Source organism: Aulonocara stuartgranti, assembly GCF_965226115.1.
Source record: "Aulonocara stuartgranti genome assembly, chromosome: 5".
Taxonomy (NCBI): domain Eukaryota; kingdom Metazoa; phylum Chordata; class Actinopteri; order Cichliformes; family Cichlidae; genus Aulonocara; species Aulonocara stuartgranti.
The window spans coordinates 23,070,173-23,095,532 of record NC_138943.1 but is presented as its reverse complement, the minus strand read 5'-3'; the positions used below and the strand labels follow the sequence as shown (position 1 = coordinate 23,095,532).

The 25,360-nt window shown below is 42.2% G+C and overlaps 1 protein-coding gene across 4 annotated transcripts in view; it reads right to left on the bottom strand.

Moving 5' to 3' along the window:
- Positions 1–24,149, bottom strand: part of LOC309706506 (RNA-binding motif, single-stranded-interacting protein 2-like) — a 30,470-nt gene extending 6,321 nt beyond the window's left edge. The window contains exons 1-12 of one of the 4 annotated variants that reach the window (XM_082533100.1): positions 23,989–24,149; positions 13,584–13,750; positions 8,277–8,335; positions 6,502–6,593; positions 3,233–3,390; positions 3,001–3,080; positions 2,766–2,875; positions 2,549–2,592; positions 2,260–2,353; positions 1,901–1,951; positions 1,083–1,193; positions 878–958 (exon numbers count right to left, since the gene is read on the bottom strand). In XM_082533100.1, coding sequence (XP_082389226.1) covers positions 878–958; positions 1,083–1,193; positions 1,901–1,951; positions 2,260–2,353; positions 2,549–2,592; positions 2,766–2,875; positions 3,001–3,080; positions 3,233–3,390; positions 6,502–6,593; positions 8,277–8,335; positions 13,584–13,750; positions 23,989–24,060 — 1,119 coding nt within the window. In that variant the 5' untranslated portion in view covers positions 24,061–24,149. Of the gene's footprint in view, positions 1–877; positions 959–1,082; positions 1,194–1,900; positions 1,952–2,259; positions 2,354–2,548; positions 2,593–2,765; positions 2,876–3,000; positions 3,081–3,232; positions 3,391–6,501; positions 6,594–8,276; positions 8,336–13,583; positions 13,751–23,744; positions 23,831–23,988 lie in introns of those variants that run through there. The other 3 variants (XM_082533101.1, XM_082533102.1, XM_082533103.1) reach the window with 3 other exon arrangements.
- Positions 24,150–25,360: the final 1,211 nt, after the last annotated feature.

Here is a 25,360-nt window from a genome sequence, read left to right as displayed (position 1 = left end):
AGCTCCATTCAGCAAATGGCTTAAAAACACCCCACAGGTTCAGAGGCCCTACTGCAGAGCACTCTGCCTGGATCTGCCACAATACAGCCCTGGAACACACAGACTGCGCAGTGATGGCCAAAGTAAATAAAGAAAGACATAAAGAAATTGCCAAAGCTTGCCCGGTTAGGTAATAGTCTTAAATCTGAGGTTCGCATATGGCTGCATTCAGGTTATCAAAGGTTACACATGGACTCAGCCCAATGTTGGGCGGAAACAGAAGCAGACACTCCATTTATACAGGTTCTCCCAGCTGGAAATATTCTCTTTGGTTCAAGCAGCAAACACATGTGCTGACCTGGAATAATCAGTCATTCAACAGATAATCAACACGATGGAAGAATTTTTGCTGCTTCTTAAAAGCACTTTTAAGTGGTGCTGTTTACCTAATAAAGCAACAAAATGACAGATGCTTTTCAATATTTCATTATTTGACAATTTTTAATGAATCAAATATCTGGCAGATTTATGAATGAATAAGGAAAATGAGCAGTTGCAACCTAAACTAGGCACATTTGTTTCACAGATTAAAAAGAAGGCAGGACAGCACTGCTAAGTCATTTTGATCTCAAAAACATCAACAAAATGACTTCACAGACACAGGGACGTACGCCGCAGTTAAAGGTTTAGCTGGTAAATTCGTGATCACTTTAAAAGGGCTCTCGGGATATCGAGTGAATTCAATCAGCCAGCTGGCACCTTTGAACAACCACCTCCATTTCTTTAGCCACGTTCAATTATTAGTTACACAGCATGTCCCACAAAGGAGTTTTCATTTTGAGCCAGCCACCTCATGGAAAAACAAAACATCATTAAGACATTAGGAAACGTTTCATACCTCTACTGGGACGCTGGAAGGAGGCACTGGGGTGTACTGGGGGATGTAGGTCCCCTGCATAGTTGTATTGGCCGGAATATACTGTAGGGAAGACAGGGAGGAAAACGAAATCTGTGACTGTGTGTTTAGTATTTCACACAAATAATTACACTTGTAAATGTCGTTAGTGACGGGGACAGTTGTTTGTGTGTCTGTTGGTACTGACTGTGCCTGTGCTGCCCAGAGACAGGTGGCTTAGTTGCTGGGTGAGAGGTCCCATCATGGATGTGGGCTGGATGGACATGGCATGTTCCATTGTTGGGGTAATAACTGTACCCTGCGAACGCACAGAGACACACACCTAAATGCAGTCCCAGAGTGTGACATGTATGACCTAGAAACTACATTTTGTTAAAATGCAGAGGTTAATATTCATCATATTTTATTAATAACACTGGTACACGTTTAATTTTTTTTTTTTTTAAACTGTAGATATCTACTGATGAAACAAAAGCCCTTTCAGGTGTGCATTCCTCTTTAAGCTTTCCACATGGCTTCGGCACGCACCCTGATCCCTTTTCCATAAAAGCTGACCCAGCAGAAGATATTTTTCCTTTCATTTGGTTAATGCAAATCATAGCTGCCACTGGTCAAGTTCAGATAGTGGCAGCAATGCAGCTGATGCTGGGCAGCTACAGATACACTGTCCAGTTTAACATGCAGCGTAATTACAACCACAAAAAAGTATTGAGACTAATTCATGAATGGCGTTCCCTAAAGCAGGTCAATGCTTAAAGCGTACGCTTAAAGATCACAACTATCAGGGATCCAATAAATATTACAGCTTCCTGTGTGACCACTGAGGCCGCTTGTTCCTGTTGATTTCCATGTAACAGAAAGAACTATGTTCTTTTTCATTGCTGTGACACTTTGATTTGTATATCCTGCTTCAAGCGCTTTTTGCATTTACACTTTTGTTTATGCTTTTTTGCCCTGTGGGCCAAGTGAAAAGACCAGAAAGCATTGACCAGAAGGGATACTCACAGCTGGCTGCATGAGGTATGACTGATGGTGCATCCAGGACGGGTTGTGTACCTGTAGAGGCGGGAGTACATCGCAAAATTACTTTTCGATATTTTTCATCTGGTGCTGTCACAGTCCCCTCAGAGCCCTTAATGTGTAAGCTGGCACAAAAAGGTCACAAGAACAGAGACAGGACCTGGATGAAAGCAGCCGTTCTGCATGTTAACTTACATAACGTGACCTTAATGAGGGATTCGGTACAGAAAAGCAACAGAAAAATACATGATTCACTTTCATGCAGATTTTAAAAGCCAGCAGGGCTAAAAATGAACAAACAAAACTACTAATAATTTGAATATAAACAGAGTGAAAAGTCCCACCTGGTATGATGAGACAGGAGAATGCATGTAGGGAGAGAGGGAAGTCTGAGCAATCATTCGATTTGGAGCCAGACTGTAAGGTGAGGAGTAGAAGCTGCCAAACACACAGAGCAACAAGAAGAAAACATGAAGGAAACTGCAACATGTCCACAATTTCCAGCTAATTTAGCAACATATCTGAGTTCCTGCAATGTCCAGCAGAGGGCAGCCTTTTACCAGTCTCTGATTGCTATGTTTATTTTCCTGGAGGGCTGGGACTGTTTTTAGTCAGTCCGTGCATACCACTCACCCATTTTGTAAGGCTGTGGGGTCATATGCAAGCGTCATTCCTCCCTGGGAAAACAAAAAAGGGATTCAGAACCAGTGAGGTCATGCAAACACCGGTGCAGTACGTACTAAAACAGTCTGCTAGCACAGAGTGTGGACGATTAAATTCAAAACTTTCCAGTATGTACTTGATGTGATTTTTCTCCAGAATTTTAGAGGAGAGAAAAAAAAGACATTACCGTATCTCCGTCTCTAGCCCAAGGTCTTCCATTTTGGAGATATTTGCTCTGGTTCTGCCTCTTCTTCTGACCTCCGTCTGCAAACTTACATAATAAGGGCTCTGTGGGCACTGAGAAAGCAACAGGTCAAACAAGAGAGTGAATTCACTGATCACAGTGGGGAAGAAAACACACTCAGCTCCAGCACTTACAACAGTATCAGGTTTCTATAATACAAAAAAAACATTCCACGCACCGGGTATTCCTGGTGGAGTCTTGATGAATTTGCCATTGAAATGCTGAATTATGGCCTCGCACTTCTCCGTGGATTCCATCCTGAAAAACCAGACAGAGTTCAAATTAATCCCTCTCGAGAAGCGCTGTTTGCATTCGGTTGGTCCGTGCCAGAGCTGCACAAATTACACGTAATTGATAACAGAAAATGTGCTCAAGACACGATGGGCCACCATGCGAGGCCACAGTCTGACCTGGCAAATCCGACGCCGCGGCTGGTCCCATTAGCATCTCGGAGGATGCGGGTGGAAATGACCTGGCCAAAAGACTTGAGCATGCTCTCCAGCTCTTGCTCATCCATAGACACGGGCAGGTTGGAGATGTAGAGGTTGGTGGGGTCCTGCTCCTGTTGCTATACAGAAAGTGAGAAATGAGAATCCATTCGCTCGTGCATCTTCTTAAGCTTTGAATGAGGAAACGCGGCGCCGACTTTTTATTATTTATCTCAAAGCGACCGTGTCGGTGCAGACGCCGCTGCTTTAATCAAGTATTTACAGTTGCTTAAAGCGTGAAGTTCTCCCGGCTTCAATTTAAAAATATATATATTATAGCACACTTTCCTGGAACTCTTGCAAATAGAAAAATGTTGTCACTTTCAAAAATCTTTTTTTCCACACGGCACAAATTTTTGTGTAGGCAGCAGTGCGACCCGTCTTTCCATCAACACCTGCCACTGCACTTGGCAAATTGATTAAATTACATTTGCGTGTCAAGCATAATTTAGTAACAGAACCTGCTGAAATGTTTTTAAGCAATTAGTGACAGACCAATAAAGGGAAACCCTGAATAATCTTTCACCACTTTCTATGTGTCACTGCCACAGCTGAGGAGGATTTGAAAAACCTTGCGTGCACGCTAAAAAAAAAAAAAAAAACACTCTGACATTTGCAAAGCATTAATTTGTGCACAGGGGTAGCGAGTCGTGCTTTTTTTTATAATTTTGACTAATGAAGAGATCTTGATCTGTGAGTAAATTAAGAGGAGAGATCATTTGGTGGCACTACTTGAAAGCGAAACCTTGTGTGACTATGCAGAAGCAGACAGGAAGCCAGGCATGAAGTTAAAGAGTTCACAGAGCAACAGGAGCCTGGCAACCATGAAAAAAAAAAAGAGGCTGGGCTAAAAAACAGGGGAAGGAAAAAAAAACGGAGAGCGAAGAAAGAGGGAGGAAATTAATAACTCAAAAGGCTGATATTTTGTTACGGAAGGAGGAAACTTGCAGGGTAGGACCGACCCAGGCCTCTGCAGTCATTTGGGCAATTAGAAAGGAGAATGACAGAAAAAGAGTGAAACTAGAAAAGAAGACAGATGGGTGTCTTCTGACTAGCAGGCTGCTCTCTATACCATTTTATCTCCTCTTTTCAGTGCCTGCTGCATGCAATCAAACAGCTCTGCACACCACAAATAATAAAAGCTTTTTAAATTTGGATGGAGAAGAAGCTGTCAGAAGCTGTCAGCGAGCGAGGCAAATCGAGTTACAACTGTTTAGACTGGACTGATCCAAGCAACAACCAGGAGAGGACAGCCAGTACCTCAGATACTTGCCAAGCTGTTCGGGCACATTTGACAGAGGTGGCGATCTGACAATGAAGAATTCCTGAGAACATTTATGGAATTAAAGTATGTCAACAGCTATCTTAAATGTTTTATAGCCTACATGAGTATCTCCTACTCTCAGCCATCTGGTGGAGAGATAACTTATTTTCTGTGATTGCCGTCATTCCTGCTAACACAGCTATTATGCAACAGAGGAGCAAACCGCAGGGGTCATAGGCCAGCTGACAGTAATGGAATTCAAAGCCATATGACAAAACAAACACAAACAAAAAACTCCACCCCTTTTCCCTTTTTTTGTTTTCCTTTTAGCTCGGCCAGCGCACGCGGCAGACGGTTTGATATTCTAACAATTTTCCTCCTGCTGTATTAAAATGTTGCCGCGCGCAGCTCAGGCGCATGAATGGGATTTGCTGAGGTGTCACCGTGTATTGTCTGTGCCAGGCCTTCACCGAGCCGTGTCTGTTAAGGTGTGTCTGCGCGTTAGCTCGCTTGGGTGTTTGTGTGTCGAGCAGCGTGTGGGTGATGACGTCTGAGTTCAAACAGGGAGGTGCTGAGAAGTAAAAAAGAAAAAAAACAGAGGGGGTGGGGTGGAGGGGGCTCTATTTTTAACTTTGCCATTGTTTCGCTGCCCCTACACACGCAGCTCCTCTGGGCTTGCAGCCTGGAGGCTGGGGTGGCCCGTTCAGGGACTTAGCACACACTCTAAGGACATCTAGTTCAAGGTGTGGTTCATTGTGTTTGTGAATAACACTGCAGCAGCCATGGTGAAGCTGCTGGCAGGTGAACCTGCCCTTGATATTGATAATACCATTGACTATAGCTCTTTTTTTTTTTGCTGACCTGAAATACCCACTGACTCTGAGACGGCGGTGTATATTTAGGTTTATATAGTGGTTATCAACACCTCTCACTGAGCACATGCTGTCTGGGTGAGTCAGGTTATGGTGTCCAGTTGCACTTGTCAAGTACAAAGATACGCAGGATTGTATGGCACTCTTACAGAAGCAGCTCAGTGAACTTAGACTCAGGTTTTAGTTGCACTGGACTGTTTCAGATCAGCTGGCAGTGTGTATCCGTTACAGTTCTCCAGCGCTGCTCTGAGGGAGACCCTGGTGTTACATTGCTGCAGGTCTGTTTGGGTGCAAGATAGAGGGAGGAGGTAGGGACGCCGGCGTGGAGTGTACTAAGTGCTGGTGTCTGCCCCAGGCCCAGGCCCAGGCGATGGACAATGCCAGTCCATTGTGCCTGTCCCATTGACAGCGGGTGTAGTGGCACCCTCCCCCCCGGGTTCCTTCAATGGGGAGCCTCAGAGCCAGAGGGATCAGCTTAATGGGCCGACAAGAGTAGCTTTGACTTCAGACACTTGGACAAAGAGTTCAGAACAAGTGCTACAACAGAGTTCAGAACAAGTGCTACAACAGGAGCAGGTTTGTAACATACACAGCACAGAAATGAAGTACGTGAGGGGAAGGAGACAGGAGGTAGTGCGGAGGACAGTGAAGAAAGAGGCAAAATGAGGATTTGAGAGGAGACCGAACAGAGCGGAGGAACAAGCAATAAAAAATATGATCAGCAAACTGTTTCTGCAGGTCTGGGCTGTGCATCACTGGGACATCTCAGTACACACACACCTCCCTATAGACAAGAGTTTACTTTGAACCCTTTCCAACAGCACAGTCGCTGCCAATTAGGCCACTGCATGTAACAGTTTTTAACCTTTTACATGATAGTGTGTGTACGTGCGCAGCAATGGGGCCATGACTCTTGAGCTGATGGCTCTCTGAAGATCAATACGGGTACAAGACGGGGTGATGGGCTAAACAAGGCATGTTTAAATCTAATGGTGGCTGGTAAACTTGGAAGCAACAAGTGGTAGATGGATACAAGATAGTTGGCTAATTCTTACCTTAGCCATCTGAGCCTGGACCCCAGTGGATTTCAGAGTTGTAACAGCTTTCTGTGCTGCTGCTGGACTGTCAAAATCCACAAAGCCATAGCCTGTAAAACAGACAAACTGATGGTAAAAATGCTGTAGCATCAGGAAGTACATGAAAAGATGCCATGCGCTTGCTGAATACAGCACTCTACAAAAGTGTTGAGCCACATTTCTTTACATTTTGCTGGAAAAATGGGAAATGAGTGCAGTGATTCATTGAAATGTGCAAGCAATTCTAACAAGCTTGAAAGTCAGTATTTGGTTTGACCACGTTTATTCTTACAAGCTGAATCTGATACGCAAGCTTAAGTAGTCTTCTGTAATAGTTCTTCAGGCTTCTTGAAGGACATCTTCTTTGGATGTCGGCTGCCTTTTGCTTCATTCTCTGTCAAGATCATCCCACAGTGGTTTAATAACGCTGAGGTGTGGGCTCTGGGGAGGCCAATCCATGACTGATAGTGTTCCACTGAGTGTTTTCCATCTAGGCGCGCTTCTACTGCTTTTACAGCGTGTTTGAGATCATTGTCATTAAAACTGAAGCCGTTGCCAATCAGTTGCTTTTCAGATGGTATTGCATGGTTCATTCATAATATGTCTGTACATTCCTGCATTCACAATTCCATCAATATTGACAAGGTCCCCAAGACTACTGGCCTAAAAGCAGCTGCAAACCACGACAGAGCCTCCACCGTGTTTTACAGTGGGCTCCAAAAACTCACTGTTGTACCTCTTTCCTGACCTTGTCTGTACATTATGATGACAATTTGAACCAAACATTTCAAATTTGGATTTATCGTTCCATGAAACTGGTTTGCACTGATTTTCAGTCCAGTTCTGTGTAATGTGGCATACCTCAGCCTTTCCTCCATGTTTCCCTTCCTTAAGAATGGAAGCTTTTCGATAGCCATCCTTCCATTGAGAACATTTGTCTTCAAACTAAAAGATGCACTTTTTGAAACATGTTGGTAGCAGTGTTTTTTATTTGTAAGGTGAACATTCTCCATTTGTGGTTTACATTGCACTTTTTCAAGTTTCGCTACATCTCCAAGAGCAAAGGGTTTGCAGCCAAGTACATGCCTTCTGTGCAAACTATTGGTGACTGTGGCAGTCTGCTACTGACCAAAGCAATCCGGTGAGGTTTTAGGTGGAGCATCCTCTTTGCAACAGATTTTGCTTGTCAGCAGTCAGCAAACTCCAGCAAGCACATGTCAACTGATCTGGAGTCTTTAGAGCTATGTGACTGAGGCCTTATGAGCGATCGTGGCTCAAGAGTTGGGAGTTCGCCTTGTAATCGGAAGGTTGCCGGTTCGAGCCCCGGCTTGGACAGTCTCGGTCGTTGTGTCCTTGGGCAAGACACTTCACCCGTTGCCTACTGGTGGTGGTCAGAGGGCCCGGTGGCGCCAGTGTCCGGCAGCCTCGCCTCTGTCAGTGCGCCCCAGGGTGGCTGTGGCTACAATGTAGCTTGCCATCACCAGTGTGTGAATGGATATGTAAAGCGCTTTGGGGTCCTTAGGGACTAGTAAAGCGCTATATAAATACAGGCCATTTACCATTTACATGGATGTTCCATCTAATTCTGGGCCATACAGGAAAACAGTGTTTTCCTAACCCTTTGACAAATGGCATGCTTCGCCACAGCCAAAGAATGACTGAAAATGACATTCAAAAAAATATGTATATATAATAATAATAAAAATAAAAAAAAACATGACAACCCAGTCTTTGAAAAGATTATTAGAGTTTACCTTTACATTTGTTGGTAGTTTTGTCCAAGATGGCCTTGGTCGACACAATTTTGCCATACCTTCAGGGAAGAGACAAGAACACAGAATACAGGATGAATGAGTGGACAAGGTTACAACGAGGCAACAAGAGGAATCTGCTCCTACCACATGCATGCCAATATTTATAAATTTCCCCTGGCTGCCAGACTACAGGCGTAAACACGAATACAAAATCCTTTGTGCAACCATTTGTGTGCATTTAATGATCTTAAGAGGCACTGAAAACTTCGTCTGACTCCTCCCTCGTGTCTTTGTACAGTAACTCTGTTCCCCGACTTTGTTTTCGAAGACAGGGGACGGCACCCCAGGGCCAAAAACAATTTGTTCCCGGCCTGTCTTTACCAGACACACACACACAGACTAACACACTAACACCTCTCTTCTAAATACAGCTCTGCTTTAGGGTATTTTTGACTTAAATACAGCTTAAACGTCTTGTCACTTGCAACATCAGACTCTCAAACTGGGATATTAATTTTCAGGAAAATGCATTCTCATCCACCCATCTACAAACAAAAGAAGGAATATAGCGTGCGAAACACAAGTTCATGTCTTAACCTGTCATTTCGGTTCACAGCTGTCAACGGAGACGTACAACAAAGGTCAGTCAGTAAAAGATGAAAATCAGTTTCTGCATACATCCAGCCACATAAATATTGATAGTAGGAAAATCACCTTAAAGGCAGCAAATGAGAAGTGTTATGCAACATGCTGAGACTAATGGAATGCAGTGTTGTAAGACGGTGCATCAGCACTACAGTATAATAGACCTGCCCTTGTCTGGTGAATTTACCCAGTGAGAGAGGCTGGTGCTCCTCTGTTTGGGCAACATGGCGTCTGGGCGGAATGTACACTGTAACCTGATGCTTCACCCCTCCAGTTCGCCTTCCTTCCTTCCCACCACGTCCCGCTCTCTCTCTCTGTTTTTCCACCCTCACATGGTAGCACACTGCTGGGTCCTACACTCCGGCCTTGTTTCAGTGCACGTTTAACCACATGACTCAGACCAAGTTTGATGGTCACAACAGAGACGTGGGTAATGACTGGCAATTCAATTTAAAGACATCGCTACTCCTCCACTTTTGTCCTAAATGCAAAGACCAGAAGTTATATAGGAGCAACGTTTATGGCTCCACTCCAGTTACCGCGGTGGGGCATGACTGAATGTTTGCATTGACCTTATTAGCTTATGTCTGTGTGTTAAGTTTGATATTCAAATAAACGTATATATTCATTTCGATTATGATGAATTAAAATAATCTAGAAGCTCCGCTGCACAGTTTATAGTGGTAGAAAAGCTCCTTATTGCAGGCATTAATAATTCATCAGCCATTACCAAATAAACACAGGCTATGTTTATACTGTCCCAGTGTCATCTAACAGCTGCAAAGTGGTTGTTAGGCATGAATGTACACACACCCCTGATATAATGTAACCCATTCAAGCCCAAATGAAGTTTTACAGTTGGACCTCTGGCTTTCACATATGGACACAGTTGATTTTATGGTGGATTTTTGTTAGTATACAAAGCTGAACTGGTGCTGTGCTGTTTACAGCCAGTCGAGAAACTGCAGAACGTGTCCAGTGACATTTTCATGTAATTATACTTCAAGTATTTCTATGTTGTGCTGTGTTTTACCTCTACATCACTTTATTCTGAATGCAAATGCCGTACTCTGTACTACAGGACGCTTTGGTTACTTTGAGGCTCCTGTGCAGTTCAACATTTCATTCCTGAACAAATATTCTGATTGCATGGATAATCACGTTAAGGTAAAGCACCCTTCTGCCATGAAAGCAGCAACCCCACCCACCTGGAGTTCAACCCTTGTGTTTATGAGAGGCAGCCAGTCAAAGGAAGTTGACCTACTGTAATAGGAGGGTGGCCAGCCCAAATCAGCTGATGGCTCAACTTCTGCAAAACACTTTGCAACCCACCTCCGCCTAATCTCCTCCTTTTCATGTTATTCATGCTCTTGCTGACTTAATCAATGTCACGTGCATTGTCAATGAAGCCTGCTATGTTACGTGAAGCATTTGTGGTGGTGCTGCTGCTTTCCCTGCATTACACAGAACAGTCCCACACCGCCAAATAAAAGAAAAATGGCTGCAGAAGTCATAATAATCCTATTTTGACAAACACGGACCTAACAGAACTGCAAGTTTCAGACAGCGGACAACCTCAGGGACTGCGCTAAGGATTTCTTTGAAATTTGAATCACACCAGGCTAATCTAGCAAGGTCCATGAATAGAAACAAGGAGCTGGAAATTTGAAATAACCAGTCACCTTTAACTAAAACAGACTTGAAAGCCACTGGTTTCTTTTTATAGCGGTGTCTTTTCACTGATATAAAGCCTCGGAAGTAAAGATGCCGTACACACATGCACGCACATCCTTCTGAGACAAATTTCATTAAGTTTATCCACTACTCTTTTTACAGAAAGCACTTTGTCACCTGTCACCTGATTATGTCAGAACAGTAAGCGTCTGATTATTTAGGAAAAAGCAAAAATGTTTGGCATTTACAAGCAAAGAGCAAAATTTAGATGAGAGATATAAGTGAAGTCTAGGTGAGAATCAAGTCTAAATATTTTTTATTATCAATGTGGATTATATGTCGGTACTCGAGGTATGAATATTGTCCGACTGAAACAACTTTAAGGTGAAATAAATGTGAGTTTGATCTTGAATTGTACTTAACTATCATTTATCTAGAAACCAAAGGTCTTTAGTGGCATTGCTGTGAGTTCATTAGGCACAATGAAACTACTATGTTTGTTGTATGGACAATAGAAATGTGCTTAAAAAAAACTGGTTGACCTGATGTTAGGTATCTCTATTTTTTCTGGTTTCGATCTGATGCCTTTAAACTAAAGAAATCTAAAAAACTCACTTAAGACTTACTGATCACTGAGTTATAATTAGAACCAAAGATAAAAATAAAAGCTGTCATTTATGACTTCCCCAACAACAATGCTATGAGTTTAAAAGGTCAACGGGCACTGACTGTGTGACCCTGCGCTTACCTCGGCTCCTTTGCAGGAGAACACCAACCAAGCACACTATGGAGCCCAAAGGGGCCTAAAAGACAGCCCTAACCCATATATGGTCATCTGACATTCTTTCCCAGCAGGCCATGCTACTTTTTTCCCCGCTCATTTAAGTTTCTCCTTCAACAGTAGCCCTCCCACCCTCCTCTAAAGTCTCCGTCCTCTTTCCACTTCTCTGCCAATCCACAATGGCTTCTCTGTAAATCTCTTTAACACTCAAACTTCCTGTGTTTCACATCTGCACATTTCTGATCTTCTTAGATTGCTCACACACACGACAATTCATGAGTGTGTGTATGTGTGGTCACAAGCCAAGTAAATTCTCCCTGTGGATTTTAATACTTCTGATACTTTTCTCTGTATGGGCAGGATGATTAAAATCAAAGTTTTAAAGATGGATGGTCTGTGATGTTGGAAATATTACCGGGCATTTTTAAATTAGAAGTTGTGTAAGCTTCTTCACAGGGATATGCTTTTACTGTGAAAGAGCCCTGATGGATGTGGGGCTGAAGTTCACTTCTGTGACGTACAGCACTCACTTGCAGCAGCCAAAAACCAGTTTGGGTGTTTAACTGCATGCTTGTCTGTAAAGCTAACTACACTGGCTAGGCTGTTTGTTTCCAGGTGTACAAGTCTGGCTTCACTGAGTTTAAATGAGGAAATATTGTAAGTTTCTTTTCTTTATCTCAGCACCTATTCCATCAAGATTAATTCAACTGACTTTAGTTGTGATAAGACTCACCCCTATCACAACTAACATAAGACAGGCATTTTTAAGTGCTTCATAGACCCAAACTAAGGTTACACCTTGGTATATATGAGCGCACCACCATAACTCCAACAGTCAGAATATGTTGGTTTAGGTTAGGATAAACTTAGCTTAGCAGCTAACCTGATTCTGTTTAAAGGCCAGAAGTAGCAGCACCTCAAAGGCCCCAATCAGCATTCAATACACATGTGTGTCCACTAGCACCGACAGATAAGTCTCGGTTTCTTCATTGTTATGAGAGGAACATGTGCAATGAAGAAAATTCAACCTGAAAGGCGTGCACCACGCATTCACTGTCAGCACGCACACACGTGGCCAATGGGACGGACTGTTACATACATGAGATTAAGTCTGGGGCTTCATCTACCACTGCAAGACTTAGATGCAAACACAGCATGTCAGCTAAAGGAATCAGAGAAACGTTGCAGGATGTTCTCTAATGTGTTTGCAGCTTCTTATCTCACACAAAGCAGCAAAAGTCCTTTATCACTGCACCCGTTCAAACACAGCATCTACACCTAATGTAAGCCCCACACCAACCTAAGGAAAACTCTCAACTGAACTGTGTAGACGTTGTATTGCAAGTCATACTGTCATCTAATCATCACACAGTAGAACAGTGTTATTGCATATCACAGATTGTAGTAGGTCTTCTGTCTACATACAGAAACAAACAAGAATTTGCATAGTGCATCTAGTTTACGATGGCTACAGTGAAAATTAGACTCTGGAAAAAATGTGAAGTTGTTTGCCAAAAAGTCTCCATTGTGTAACCATTTTTAGTTCTCTGTGTGTGTAAAATCAAAGGCTGTATTTAAAAGATGGAGGTAGCCTCCACATCTGGAAAAGGAAGCCAGTGAAGAAGTGCTTTCTTTCTAAGGTCCAGCAGGTGGCTGCAAAAAGAAGTCTGGTTGTTTAACACCCCGTGGCTGTCAAATAGCACTTTCCTGATGGGCTTATGGTCTCCGTCAGTAGTTTCCATTTATACTGAAAACAGCACAATGTTCCTTTTGTCTTTTTTTTTTGGTCAACAGTAGGATTGTGAAGGTGGTTTTAGTGTGTCAGCTTCACAGTCAGATCTATCTAGGACTCGTGATCTATCTAGGACTCGTGACTGGTTACAAAAAGCTAGAACGGCACACTCGAAACTTGAAACAGAACTTAGCTTATCAATCAGTGATGTCACTGTGGTCACGTCTAATCCTTTATATACAGTGTTTTTGGTAGGCGAGGATTTCATAGATGGAATAAAGGCAAGCTAGATTGTTCCTTCATCCAGTGTTCATGTTTTCCAAAGCTAACCCCAGCCGACCTATAGTTTTATGTTCCACTTGACGATAGATAGATGGTAACTCAAAAAATGAGAAAGAGGATGATTTTATAACTTTATAAAAATTCGACTTGCTGTGCTACGTACAAAATAACCAAAAGTTTAAAAATGACTTACGGTTGGCAGAGCTTGACCAGATCTTGGTCCGTGGTCCCCGGATGGAGGCCGCGAATATACAGATTGGTTTTGCTCAGCTGTTCCCCTCCACCGCCACTGCTGTTGCTACTACTGTTGGTGTTGGGACTGGGGGGTGCCATCTGGTGGCCGGAGGACACATAGGTCTGCTGCAGCAAGAAAGAAACATACCGATTATTTTACTGTGCACAAACATTTATAGGAAAAAACATCGCTGATATTCTCAAACGCCAGCAGAAACTACACAAGTACGCTGAAGTTTTTATTAAAAGTGTGAAAATTCAAAGGCGTGTTTAGAGATGTGGAGAAATGGAAAGTAATCCTGCATGAAACAGATGATTATGTGGGAGCTGCGAAAAGTGATATCACACAGCCCTCATGTCAACACTCACCAATAGCGCTTTCTGAGGGGAATGTGGGGCCTCTTGGCCGACTGCTCCACACATAGGGAAAAGGGGCCTCTTATGCTTTCTCAATGTTGGGTAACCTTTTTTTTTTTAACTTCTAGAACCACACAAAACAATCCTGTGGTGCAAAAACCAAAGACCTAAAGATCTCAGACCAACATTTAGTTAGTCTCATGATGCAGAAATAAATAATAGCCTTGATGTTAACAATGTCTACTTTGTAGTGCGACTCGCTGCCTCGTGTTACCTCAAATGAAAAAAAGCAGATACGTCAAAAACGAGACACTGACAACGCTGCATTTATTTTCGCTCCCGAAACTCGCTGAAGTCTTCACTTTAACAGTGTAATCTTTTCCCCTCTCAAACAGTCATTAAGGTTAAAGGGTTAACAAGATCCCGAGCGGCTAGATGCAAAAACAGGGATCAGCTTAATCCACGATAATTATGAGTCTGAGAACCCCATCGGCTGATGTCTGATGACAGATATGTGGTTACAGAAATGACTCGAATCTAAACAGAAACAAGGAGAATTTAAAGAGATTAATAAACTTGGAGTTTATCACTTTATTAAAAAATATGAACAAACATGCTCATGAGCCAAACATTTGACATTTACTTCCGCTATTATCTTATTTTGGTTTGTTTTCTACAAGGATGCAGTGGCAGTGAATTCTGCTTGTAAACTAATGGATGACTCACAGCTAGGACCATGAAACGGATGTTGCGCAACAAAAAGTGCATCATCTAATCTCTCTGTGGGACCGTGGCTCTCCTTGGAGATATCAAACAAAAAGATTGTGTAACTGTGCAGATGCTTTCATTTTAATGGAATAAATATGATGTTATTATCGCTTTGCCAGTGAAGAAAGAAAAGAAAAAACTTCTCCTTTCGGGAATAGATCTGGTAGCTTTTTTCCAAACATGACTGGGGAAATAAACACAGAGCGCACCAGCTTCACCAGAACAGGCGAAACTGGCTGTCTGCAGTGAGAAAATGACTTCAATCGCATTCATTTAACAGTCCAATTTCTTTAACTTGCTGTTGTATAGGAACGAATTAGATCAAGCATGCTTTCTAAATAAGCTTAGCAGGGTGCTTCTGTGAAGCTGGGCAGGAGGACAATGGGTTTATTTCACGACAGAGGAATAAAAAGGGCTCGCCGATCAATCTGGTCGTGTTTAAAAAAGGCCCAGCAGGACGACACGGTCGCACCTGGATCACCGACAGCATCGCTCAATTCTGCTAATTAGACAGTATCCATAAGGGCGTGAGGTCCCTTTAAGACAGGCTTTCTGACCTGTGACCCCCTACTCCACCACCAACTTAAGCCTGAATGTAGACTTTTTTCATGACAGGTAGATGAGATGGAAGCACAGCCTCCCTTTTGTCCATTTTCGTTGTATCTTTTATTCCAGGGATATTCAAACATGTTCACAAGTGTGTTAGACTTCTGCCTACAGGAGTCGTCCTATATCATCACAGTGAAATTCTTGATGAATATGTTTTGCAGGCAGCTAATTTGTGAATGAAAGAAGAGGACAGCAGAGGCCTATAATCTCATTCAAACTCTCTTTACCAAAAAGCCAAGTCTCATTCAGTGAGCGTATCACTGCAACAACACCCCTTAAATCACCGGTCTGCAGTCACACGGCTAACTACGCACACATACCGCTGAAGCGTTGTTAAGGCTAAAAATGTGCACAGAGAGCTGCATAAAAGTTCATATTAACAATTGGACAGAGACGACTGACGCTCAGAAGCAAATCTCTGTCAGGCTTTCAGAAATTTCTCTTTATTGCAAAAAGCTTTAAATTCACGGTGCTGTAACTATGCTGTTGATGCTCGGTCACGTTATAGTGGTGACGTGTAATCTTTCTCTCGGGTCCTACATTAAAGTGTGCGGGTACATTGTTATAGAAGCAAAAAATATTAAACTGAAAAATAAAAAAGTTTAAAAAAAAGTCTCCACCCCCAACGGTTGGTAATTAGCTTTCACGTTATTGCAGTAATCATATTTTGTAGTCCTGACGCTGCATTTCTCCTTCTCTGTGAGACTGGAAATATAAATAGATTATTTTAAGGACCAAAGATAAAAATCAAGAACATTTCTATAAATAAAACCATTTCCTCTATTTTTATGCAAACCTGTATGAAGACTCTGACGCTGGAAGGAAGTGTCTATTTTAAATATAGCATACTGCAAGCATTTAACCCTGCCTTTAATCTTTCACAATATCAAAGACGTACCCCGTGTTGTATTAAACTCTCAGAGGCGATTCACGCACAGGAACAGCTCACTGGCTTAAGTGAGACATCTTACCTAATTGAATCGCATGTCTAACGGTTTAATTGTATCAGAAATATCCTCCACCAACACCCTGAAGACATTTGACACGAGGTGTCACATGAGTGCACCTTCTTCAACCGTCCTTTAAGTCTCACGCCACCTCTGCTTTTATTTTATTTTTTAAAATCTCAGCCTCTCAAGCTGACTCACACAAGTCCATGGACTTCCTGGTTGTGGGGGGGGGGGTTGCCCACCTCCCCATGTCCTGCTGGCGAGAAAGAGCCATGACTGCCTGTGTATGGCAGCCGACTTCTATGCTAATGCACAGATTAACTAAATGAGGACACAGCTTCCAGCGTGTATAGAATTACACTGCTGAGCTGCCGCTTTACATCCGCCTCTCTTTAGGACCGACCAGAGCAATGAGTCATGGGAATTCAAAACCTACGATCCTTCTGAAGCATTAACAAACCTTCCGGAAGAGTTATCCGATGTGTGTAACCACATCTTTTCTTCTTTGCCATGTTGATAAAAACCATACAACCAAAAATGTAACACTTCATTATACACCCAACGGAACGCTCCGTCCCAGAAAACAAAAGTGCTAATAATCATAAAAACATAAAGCAGGTATCTTTAAAAAGGTTAAACAGTCTGTACGTGTTAGCGGAGGATAAGAACAGGACTGTACGTCTCATAAAGTGGTGAGTGACAGTATGGCAGTAGGCAGGAAATGCTGTGTGTCTGCTCCTGATCTTATCACACAGCCTTCTAAATGAGGAGCTCTGCATTCCAACCAGGTGACAGGGACACCAAACTCACGTCCAGACTCGTTCCTGAATCCTCCTTCCTTTCAGTCTGCAACGCTCCCCTTCCGTTTGTCTCTTTGTAGGCACCTATTAATCTTGGAATTGTCTGTCTCTTATTGTCGCTGATCACACCTATGTGCGCACGCACAGGCCAAATGCACATGCCTGCGTGGCTTTCAAGCCGGGTCAGGTGGCAAAGGATGGAGAGCTTGCAAACGGATACTCTCAAACACTGGGCCAGAGCTCAGCTAGAGATCTAACAAAATGTGAGACAGAGAGAGAGCGTCTGGCATCGGCGCAGGCCTCGGCATTGGATTTCTGACAGCTGTGCTTTCTCCAAGGACTCTGTCTCCCTCTCTACCTGTTCACCTTGGCTGGTTCATGCGGCTGGCACTCTGGCCAGGGACTGATCCAAAACATCTGACACATTAAACAAAGAGACAGATAAACATATACCTGGCATGCGACCAGGAGGACAAAGGTGGCTGTACAGAAAAGTTCAAAGAAAAAAAAACAAAACTCGCTGCAGCAAAACAGCTGGTTTTTTTACGCACAACCGTGTGGAGTCGTTTCTGATACCTTTTTCAGTAGTGTCTGATATAAAGGATTGGCTGATTTCAATACAATATAAATAATCCTGATTCATATTCCTCAATCTGCGTCAGAACACACGTGCATTCCTGTTTAAATAAAAAGGTTTCCAGTTGAAACGCATTCATTTAATTGATTATTGGTACCCACTAAAATCGTGGTATCGTGACATCCCTAATCCCTGCCAATATTTACTTTAATCTTTGTCTTTATCCTTCATTTAGGGATGGGCAAGTCATATACTGTGGGTTTTTAAGAGATTATTTGCCTGAAAACAGCTGCCTACTGCTTGCTGAAAATAGGATTAATGAAAGCAACAAGACTCCACAACAAAGTAAATGTGTGGGCTGTAAAAAGTACCCAAATAATAATAAGTATCATTTTAAAAAACCAGCCACCCAATATGTTTTTTCCCCTCATTCAGACTTCAAAAAACAATTGATCAATGGAAACTAAAGCCTTTGGGTGTAGCTATTTTCTAGCATTAGCATGTCGGTGTTTGAGCAGCAACGATGTTAAAGTTAATATGCATTAAAGTGTTTGTGTCGGGGCACACAGTGTGGAACTTTGTGTCAGTGAGACGGTTACACAGATGACTGGCAGCCAAGCAAACCGCAGTTTTCAGGCCCTCATTTAATGTGATTGCATGGAACGTATTTATGAAGCAGCGAGACATGTACCCAAAAAATTTAAATACAAATTGAGCCATGTTTGTGTGCGATGAAACTGTGAATTAAGCTTGAGACAGCCACCTGCTTTCTACCTCCTAGACATCAGCTGTTTTCAGTTCCTGTCACAGTGACAGGAAAATATGACATGAACGAGGACATGAATCATGTTTGACACAGCGCACAGTTGTAATGTATCAAAATGAATCCTAATGAACATTTAGTTCGCTCTACCTTCTTTCTAGTAAAAAAGAAAAGAAAACCCCAACACAGCTGTGTGGCAAAAATATTTCTTTGCACTGTGATTTCACGCTCTCAGTCCAGGTGTGCACAGTTGTGGCTAGCAAAATCTTCACAGTGGTTCTGCTCACTGCTGAGATCACCCATGTTTATTAAGATAACAGCTAATCCACCTTAAAGAGAAAAAAAAAAGCTTGTATCACCTCTTTTTCATACTACATGCTATAAATAGTCAGGTCATTCCTTAAGCTGCAAATTAAAACAAATGAGGTGTGTAAGGCATATCGTTAGCTTCATAGCATAAGTGCCTAAGTCATTGACTTAGTCAAATGACTTAGGCAATTATGCTATGAAGCTAACGATATATTATTCTAATTTTATTTTCTAAATTACCTTGCCTGCAGTATAGGGGGGCAAATACTGCTCATTTACAACAAATAAACACTGAACAGTGTATATGGGTGCTATAAAGTGCTTGACTCAATAAGCTAAACACAAGCTCGCTATGCTGCACCAATTAACTTACTGTTTAAAGATGTTCTAATTATCATATGAAAGCATGATTACATGTCACTTTGTTATCCCGACTAACCCCAATCACTGTTTCCTTTATTTCTCCCAGAGTTACTGAGGCTTTCCATTTATTCTTTAACTCTAAGGCATTATTTTTATTTACTTTTTTACAATTACACTGTACAACAGCCATCAAACAAAGAGCTCGCTTAATGGAAAGGACTTTTTATTCACTATAATACACAAATACAGTTTAACAATTTAGTTTGGCTTAGATTTTTTAAATATTTTAGAAATCTTTCAATAAAAAATGTAAAACTAGATATTTTATTTAATTTATTACGCAAATAATAAACTGAAGTCATGTTGTTATAGCCACATTTGAGCTAGCGTACTGGAGTCAGTCAGAAATTAATGAAGTGTAACATTCAACCACTAAAACTAATTCTTCTGTTTAGGAATGTAAGTAAATAAATGTAATACGTCATCCTAATATAACAATAATAATGATCTTTACATTTTTTTCTGCTCTTTGCTTGTAAAACAGTACATGGATCCATGGATAACAGCAATAATTAGATTTTAGCATTGAAAAAAATAATTTTATTTCAAAGAACTTGGAGATATTGGTGCATTAAATATTACAGCAATGTAAAAATGGCAGCTGTGGCATAAACCTTCCATCGGATGCTGGTCTGCATATGTTTTATTGCTTTAGTGCATTTAGTGCAATCATTTGGGGAATTTTGAGCAGGTCAACTATTTTCCGCGTGCGACTAAAACCTCCACAGTCACGTTAAGGAGAGAACACGCCGTACCAAACAAAATCAAACTTCTTAAATGACCCAGTTTACTCTGAGCACGATGTTACAGTGAGAGAGGTTTTCTTTAAACATCAGTGCTGCAAAGTAAAATCAGTTGCCAGCACAGGCATTTAATAAACATCTGTCTGGAAGTCTTAGCATAACTTTCTGACATCAACTCTTATCAAGGAGTAACGTGACAAAACTAAACATGCCCACTTAAATGTTGCTGGTTTACATAATGCTTGAATTCAGGAATGAATACTTGTGAAAGCGTTTGGAGTTCATGTGTAAAAGGATCAAACTACCGAGTCAGAAATGGATTCGAGACTTCACATCTGCTTATTTTCCATCAATGGCCTTTTTAGAGCAAACCTTTCTATCTGTGTGTGAATTTAATGCTCCAGTCAATGTGCTTTATTGATTTCTTTGATTTCTTTTCATATACATAGCTGTGCTTTGACTTAGCAGAGTCAATGTTGAGGCATCCACAGCTTTAAATCACAGCACTAAGCTGACATCTGTTGAAAAGGTCTCCAGCCAAGAGGGAAACAAAAATGTGAATGACAAGTACAAAGAAAAAAAAAAACACGCCATTCGATGCCGCCCTGACTGAGTCTCACGATACCTTAAGAAGCGACGAGCCGCCTCCTGTTATGTTTCCATGCAGGAAGCTATACACGGAAACCGACCAAATTTGATTTGAGAACATTAATTCTATTTATTTGAAGGAGGAAATGAGGTGCTGAGTCAGGGGAGGAGCAGCAGCCTTTAAGCACGACAGTAACCGAATGGCATTTAGCAGTCGCTAAGTCAGTCTCAGTAATCACCGTGCTCACACAAAGAGCGCTTTTCTCACCCCTGTGAATGGGTTTATTTCTCATTCTGTTTTTTATTCGATGCACTTGTATAGCTCAGGTACGGCAAAATGTGAGCAAGGGACCAAAAGAATGAAAGGAGGTGCGCGGAAACAAAACACAGGAACTTGACCCCTCTGTGAACTTTGGCTCCCCAACATAGAGGAGCTTGATACTACTAAAGCAACTGAGGGGTAAATGTTTTGCCTATGCCTTAAGCTTCTTTTACATGTTGCTTTATGCCTTTTCACCTTAATTATTCCTTTGAGAAGTCTGAAACTAATCATTATGCACTGAAAACACAGATAAGCAAATTCAAATCAACTGAGTATCACACGTTTAATTCAGATGCAAATATATTAACTAAAAGAAGTGCTGAGACTTATATTTGAAAACAAATTTGACTAATATTTAATGCTGATGTGTATTTTATGTGTATTTCATGAAAATCTAAGTAGAGATGAGAGCAACACTCGTGAAGCGTGCTAGGACTGTACATGTCGCATGAGTTGACCACAGGAGAACATTTCCCTGTTGTCAGCACACGTTTCATCTGAGTCAGGCACAACTAGTAAATAAATAACTACACATAACAAAATTTTATACAATTATTTAATGGTGCAAGCGTCAGAAAGAAAAAAAATATCATCAATCAATCAATTTACGAGACTAATGGATGTTTAATATCATCAGTTATCGGTGTCCGTCTTAAAAAGCCAACATGGGTTGGACTTCTCCAGAGTATTCCAGCTCTTTATCAAATCATCTTTGCACCCTTTTTTTGAAAACAACACTTAATGCAACAGATAAACAAAGGCACCCGGCAAAGGCAGATGTCATATTTAGCTTTCATTATACTCGGACACGGTCAGCAAGTAGAGACCCGACAACCAAACAGACAAGCCTGTGTGTCACAAAAAATTGGTGGACATGCAGGCATCCACATGGACTTTCGCACCCACTGTCTGATGATGAAATTTAAGTCACTTTGAGCCAAGTGGACCGTAGCGGACTCGCAGAAGCAAAAGATATAATCAAGGCCTTTTATTTGGAGTCTGCAAGGGAAAATCAGCTGACATTTATGATCTGGTGAAAGCTTGTGTTAAACTTATCGAACGCAACAATTTCCTGATTACCAGCATTGTAAGTGATGTGGGGGGTTTGTGGCTCAAGAGTTGGGAGTTCGCCTTGTAATCGGAAGGTTGCCGGTTCGAGCCCCGGCTTGGACAGTCTCGGTCGTTGTGTCCTTGAGCAAGACACTTCACCCGTTGCCTACTGGTGGTGGTCAGAGGGCCCGGTGGCGCCAGTGTCCGGCAGCCTCGCCTCTGTCAGTGCGCCCCAGGGCGGCTGTGGCTTGCCATCACCAGTGTGTGAATGGATATGTAAAGCGCTTTGGGGTCCTTAGGGACTATTAAAGCACTATATAAATACAGGCCATTTACCAATAAAATTAAGAAAATCAGATTAAAAAACACCAATCATATAGTTTTTGAAACATCAACACACATGAGAAAATTTAGTCTTAATTTGCCAGTGCACATTTTGAAACATCTGAATTCTTTTGAGAAAGAAAGTGGAAAATCTAAATAGTGTTGGCAATTCCCACAAGAATTTAGCACATCACCAAAATATCTGCTTATGCACGCAATGAATTAAATACTGCCACATGATCTGTTGTGTACATGTATGTCACTAGAAGACCAAATTAAATAAATGAAACTGAAAGTGCTGACATGCACACACTCCACTGCTCACACTTGTGTACTTCCTTAAAAAATTTTTGACAGTATCTCTTAGTCCCCAGTGGTGTTAAAAAAATGTAAAAAATAAAGTGGGTGTTGATAGTTTAGAGAATGAACCATTTGTCAGAAACAATATAAAACCCAACCTAGTAACAGCAGTGAATTTAAAAGTCTATTCAGTAACAACCCAGTGCCACTGCATCAAAAACAAATCGCTAATTGAGTTTGAGCCTGCACAACCCAAACATTTTAAGCTATTTGCCCCAGACAAGCGCAAGTGTTGACATCAGATCTGGTAGGATGAGCAGTCCGCGATCACAGAGAGACAATATGTCAATACACATTTTCAAAATGCCATTCGGGGTTCAGGAGCTCACAGCAACACGCTCAGTGAAATGCAGGAATATCAGCAGGAGATGAAAAACCACTGTTACTCTACTGGATGGAGAGAAAAAAAATCACAACACGATGCCTTCACGTTCAAAGGAAAAGCTTTTACCGTCACTTAGAAGTCATTAGGGTCCACAGGGAGAGGTCTGCGTGACTAAACAAAAACACCACTCTGGAATATGGATTATAGGAAGCGAAAAGTTCTCGAAAAGTAGCTTTGCTACTTCACTGTATCGAGACACTTTTGCTCATTTTTAAATGGCTTCTGTTACGGTGTATAGTGTACTACTCGAAGCAGAGTAGTCAGGCTACATTTGCCCTCACGTAGTGGTTACAAAAAGTGACAATGTCAACAGTGAACGCAACAGAGAGAGCGCGATTCATAATTCTGGGAATGTAGTCATCGGGGTCTGGTGGGATTTTTCAAGGGGTGGGGCATATTCCGCTTTCTGATGGGAAACGAGGGAAAGAGGGGAAAAAAACTTTGCTAACTTACGCGGCGGCGGAGACAATGAAGACCTGATTTAACACCAGATACTTGTGTCCGGAGCTCTCTCACGGAGGAAAAGGCAGAATTCATTTTGTAACATGTTCCCTCTCAGTCTGCGTTTCTCCCTACCCCCACTTCCACAAACACCATCCAGGCACTGACGCGCTATCCCAGCACCGTACAGTAAACCACAAAAGTTGCTCCCCACCACTGACTTTTCTCAAATGAGTGAGCAGAGCCATAATCGACATCCCCCGCTTGTAGTACCCGCACACAAATACTACTAAATAAAACAGCCAGGCGTCCAGCGTGACAGGGACCGAGCGGTAGAAGGAAATTTCCCACCTTGACACACACCACGGAGCGGGCCTGCTCTTTAAGCTGAATATTTGACTCCACGAAGTCTGAAGTTAAATTCAGCTCGTTTAGCTTCTCAAGGACACTGCAGCTCACTGTCACAAACCCTCTCTCTCTCTCTCTCTCTATCTCGCTCTCTCTCTCTCTCTCTTTTTTGGTCGCGACAGACGCAGGCGTGTTGCCCTGCAGGGCGAACAAGCCGAAAATTGGGGAAAATCCCGAAAGCGTTTACCTTTTTGCTGTTTCTGCTGTTATAGCCGTTGTATGGGTTGATTCCTGCCCTTGGCGATACGGAGAGCAGCATTTTTCTCGGCGCTATGTCCGGAGCGGCGAGCACAGCCCAGGCTGCCAGCTGACGTCAGCAGCTGGGGAAGTGAGAGCCTGGAGTCCCGCTGCTCGACGGCGAGTGGTGCTGCTGCTGCGGCAGGACAGCCCCCCCTCACCTCCCCCGACCTCCCCCACCTGCCCCTCACTGCTGGCCCCTGAGATCCTTCGGGGGTCCTTCACGCGCGCCTTTAGGGGTCCGCACAGAAGAAGGGCTTTACCTCAGATTCATTCACTCAGCAGGGGGATTTCGAGTAAAAATCACCAGACAAGAAGAGTCTCAAAAAATTAGCTTTGTCGGAGCAGAACACTTAAACAAAAAACCCATCAAAGTTACAGTGTGCTTTTGTCTGAAGGTCCTCGATTCACTCTTGACTTCACAGGCATTCACCTTCTTCAGAATTCTCATTCACTTTTAAAAGCATTGACTTATAATAAGGGTTCTCGATCTTTTGATGACTGGGTGGTAATTAAGGAAGCCAGCAAATGACTGAGGCCAGATAGGAAATGCACTATGCATCTTTCATCTGTGAATTATTGACAAAGTTAAAAACATCCTGTCTCAGAGTGATCCTGACAAACTAGTCCATGCATGTGTTAGCCATCACTTGATCCAAAACCCTAAGTGGGACTATGAGAGAGCACATTTCTGCTACATTAGTTTCTTCTCATGGACTCCTTGTTAAATCCAGGACTGAATTTAAAATGAATCCTGAATGATAATATCCCAATGATAGCTTTAAGACCTTGCAAAACCATGTCATCCCAACAGAGCACTTCTCGCTCAGTCTGCAGCCTTACCTAGACTTTCTGAAAGTAGAATGGGAGGCAGAGTCTTCAGCTATCGGGGCCCTCTCCCGTGCAACAGCTCCCAGTTTGGTATCAGGAGACAGACACCCTCTCTGCTTTTAAGTGTTGGCTTCAAGTTTTCCTCTTTTGATGATGCTTATAGTTAGGACTGGATCAGGTGATGTTTAACCAGGCTGCAGAGGGGCACACATGGTGCACTGAGCATTTCTTGTTCTCATCTCACCTCTTTTCCCTCTGTGTTTTTATATTATTATCTTTTGTCTACCCTCTCCTTTAGTTTGTAGTTTTTCTGTTACACACATCTTCCAGAAATATCTACTTTCACCTATTTTTAGCCTATATATAATTTATACTACATTATTCTCCTCATTTTAACAACAGAGACAAAAATCTAAACTTTAAGTTTTGCGAGAGGTGCCATACAGAAGACAATAAAAGCGTAGTAGAAAAGCAGATGCCATCATTTATTT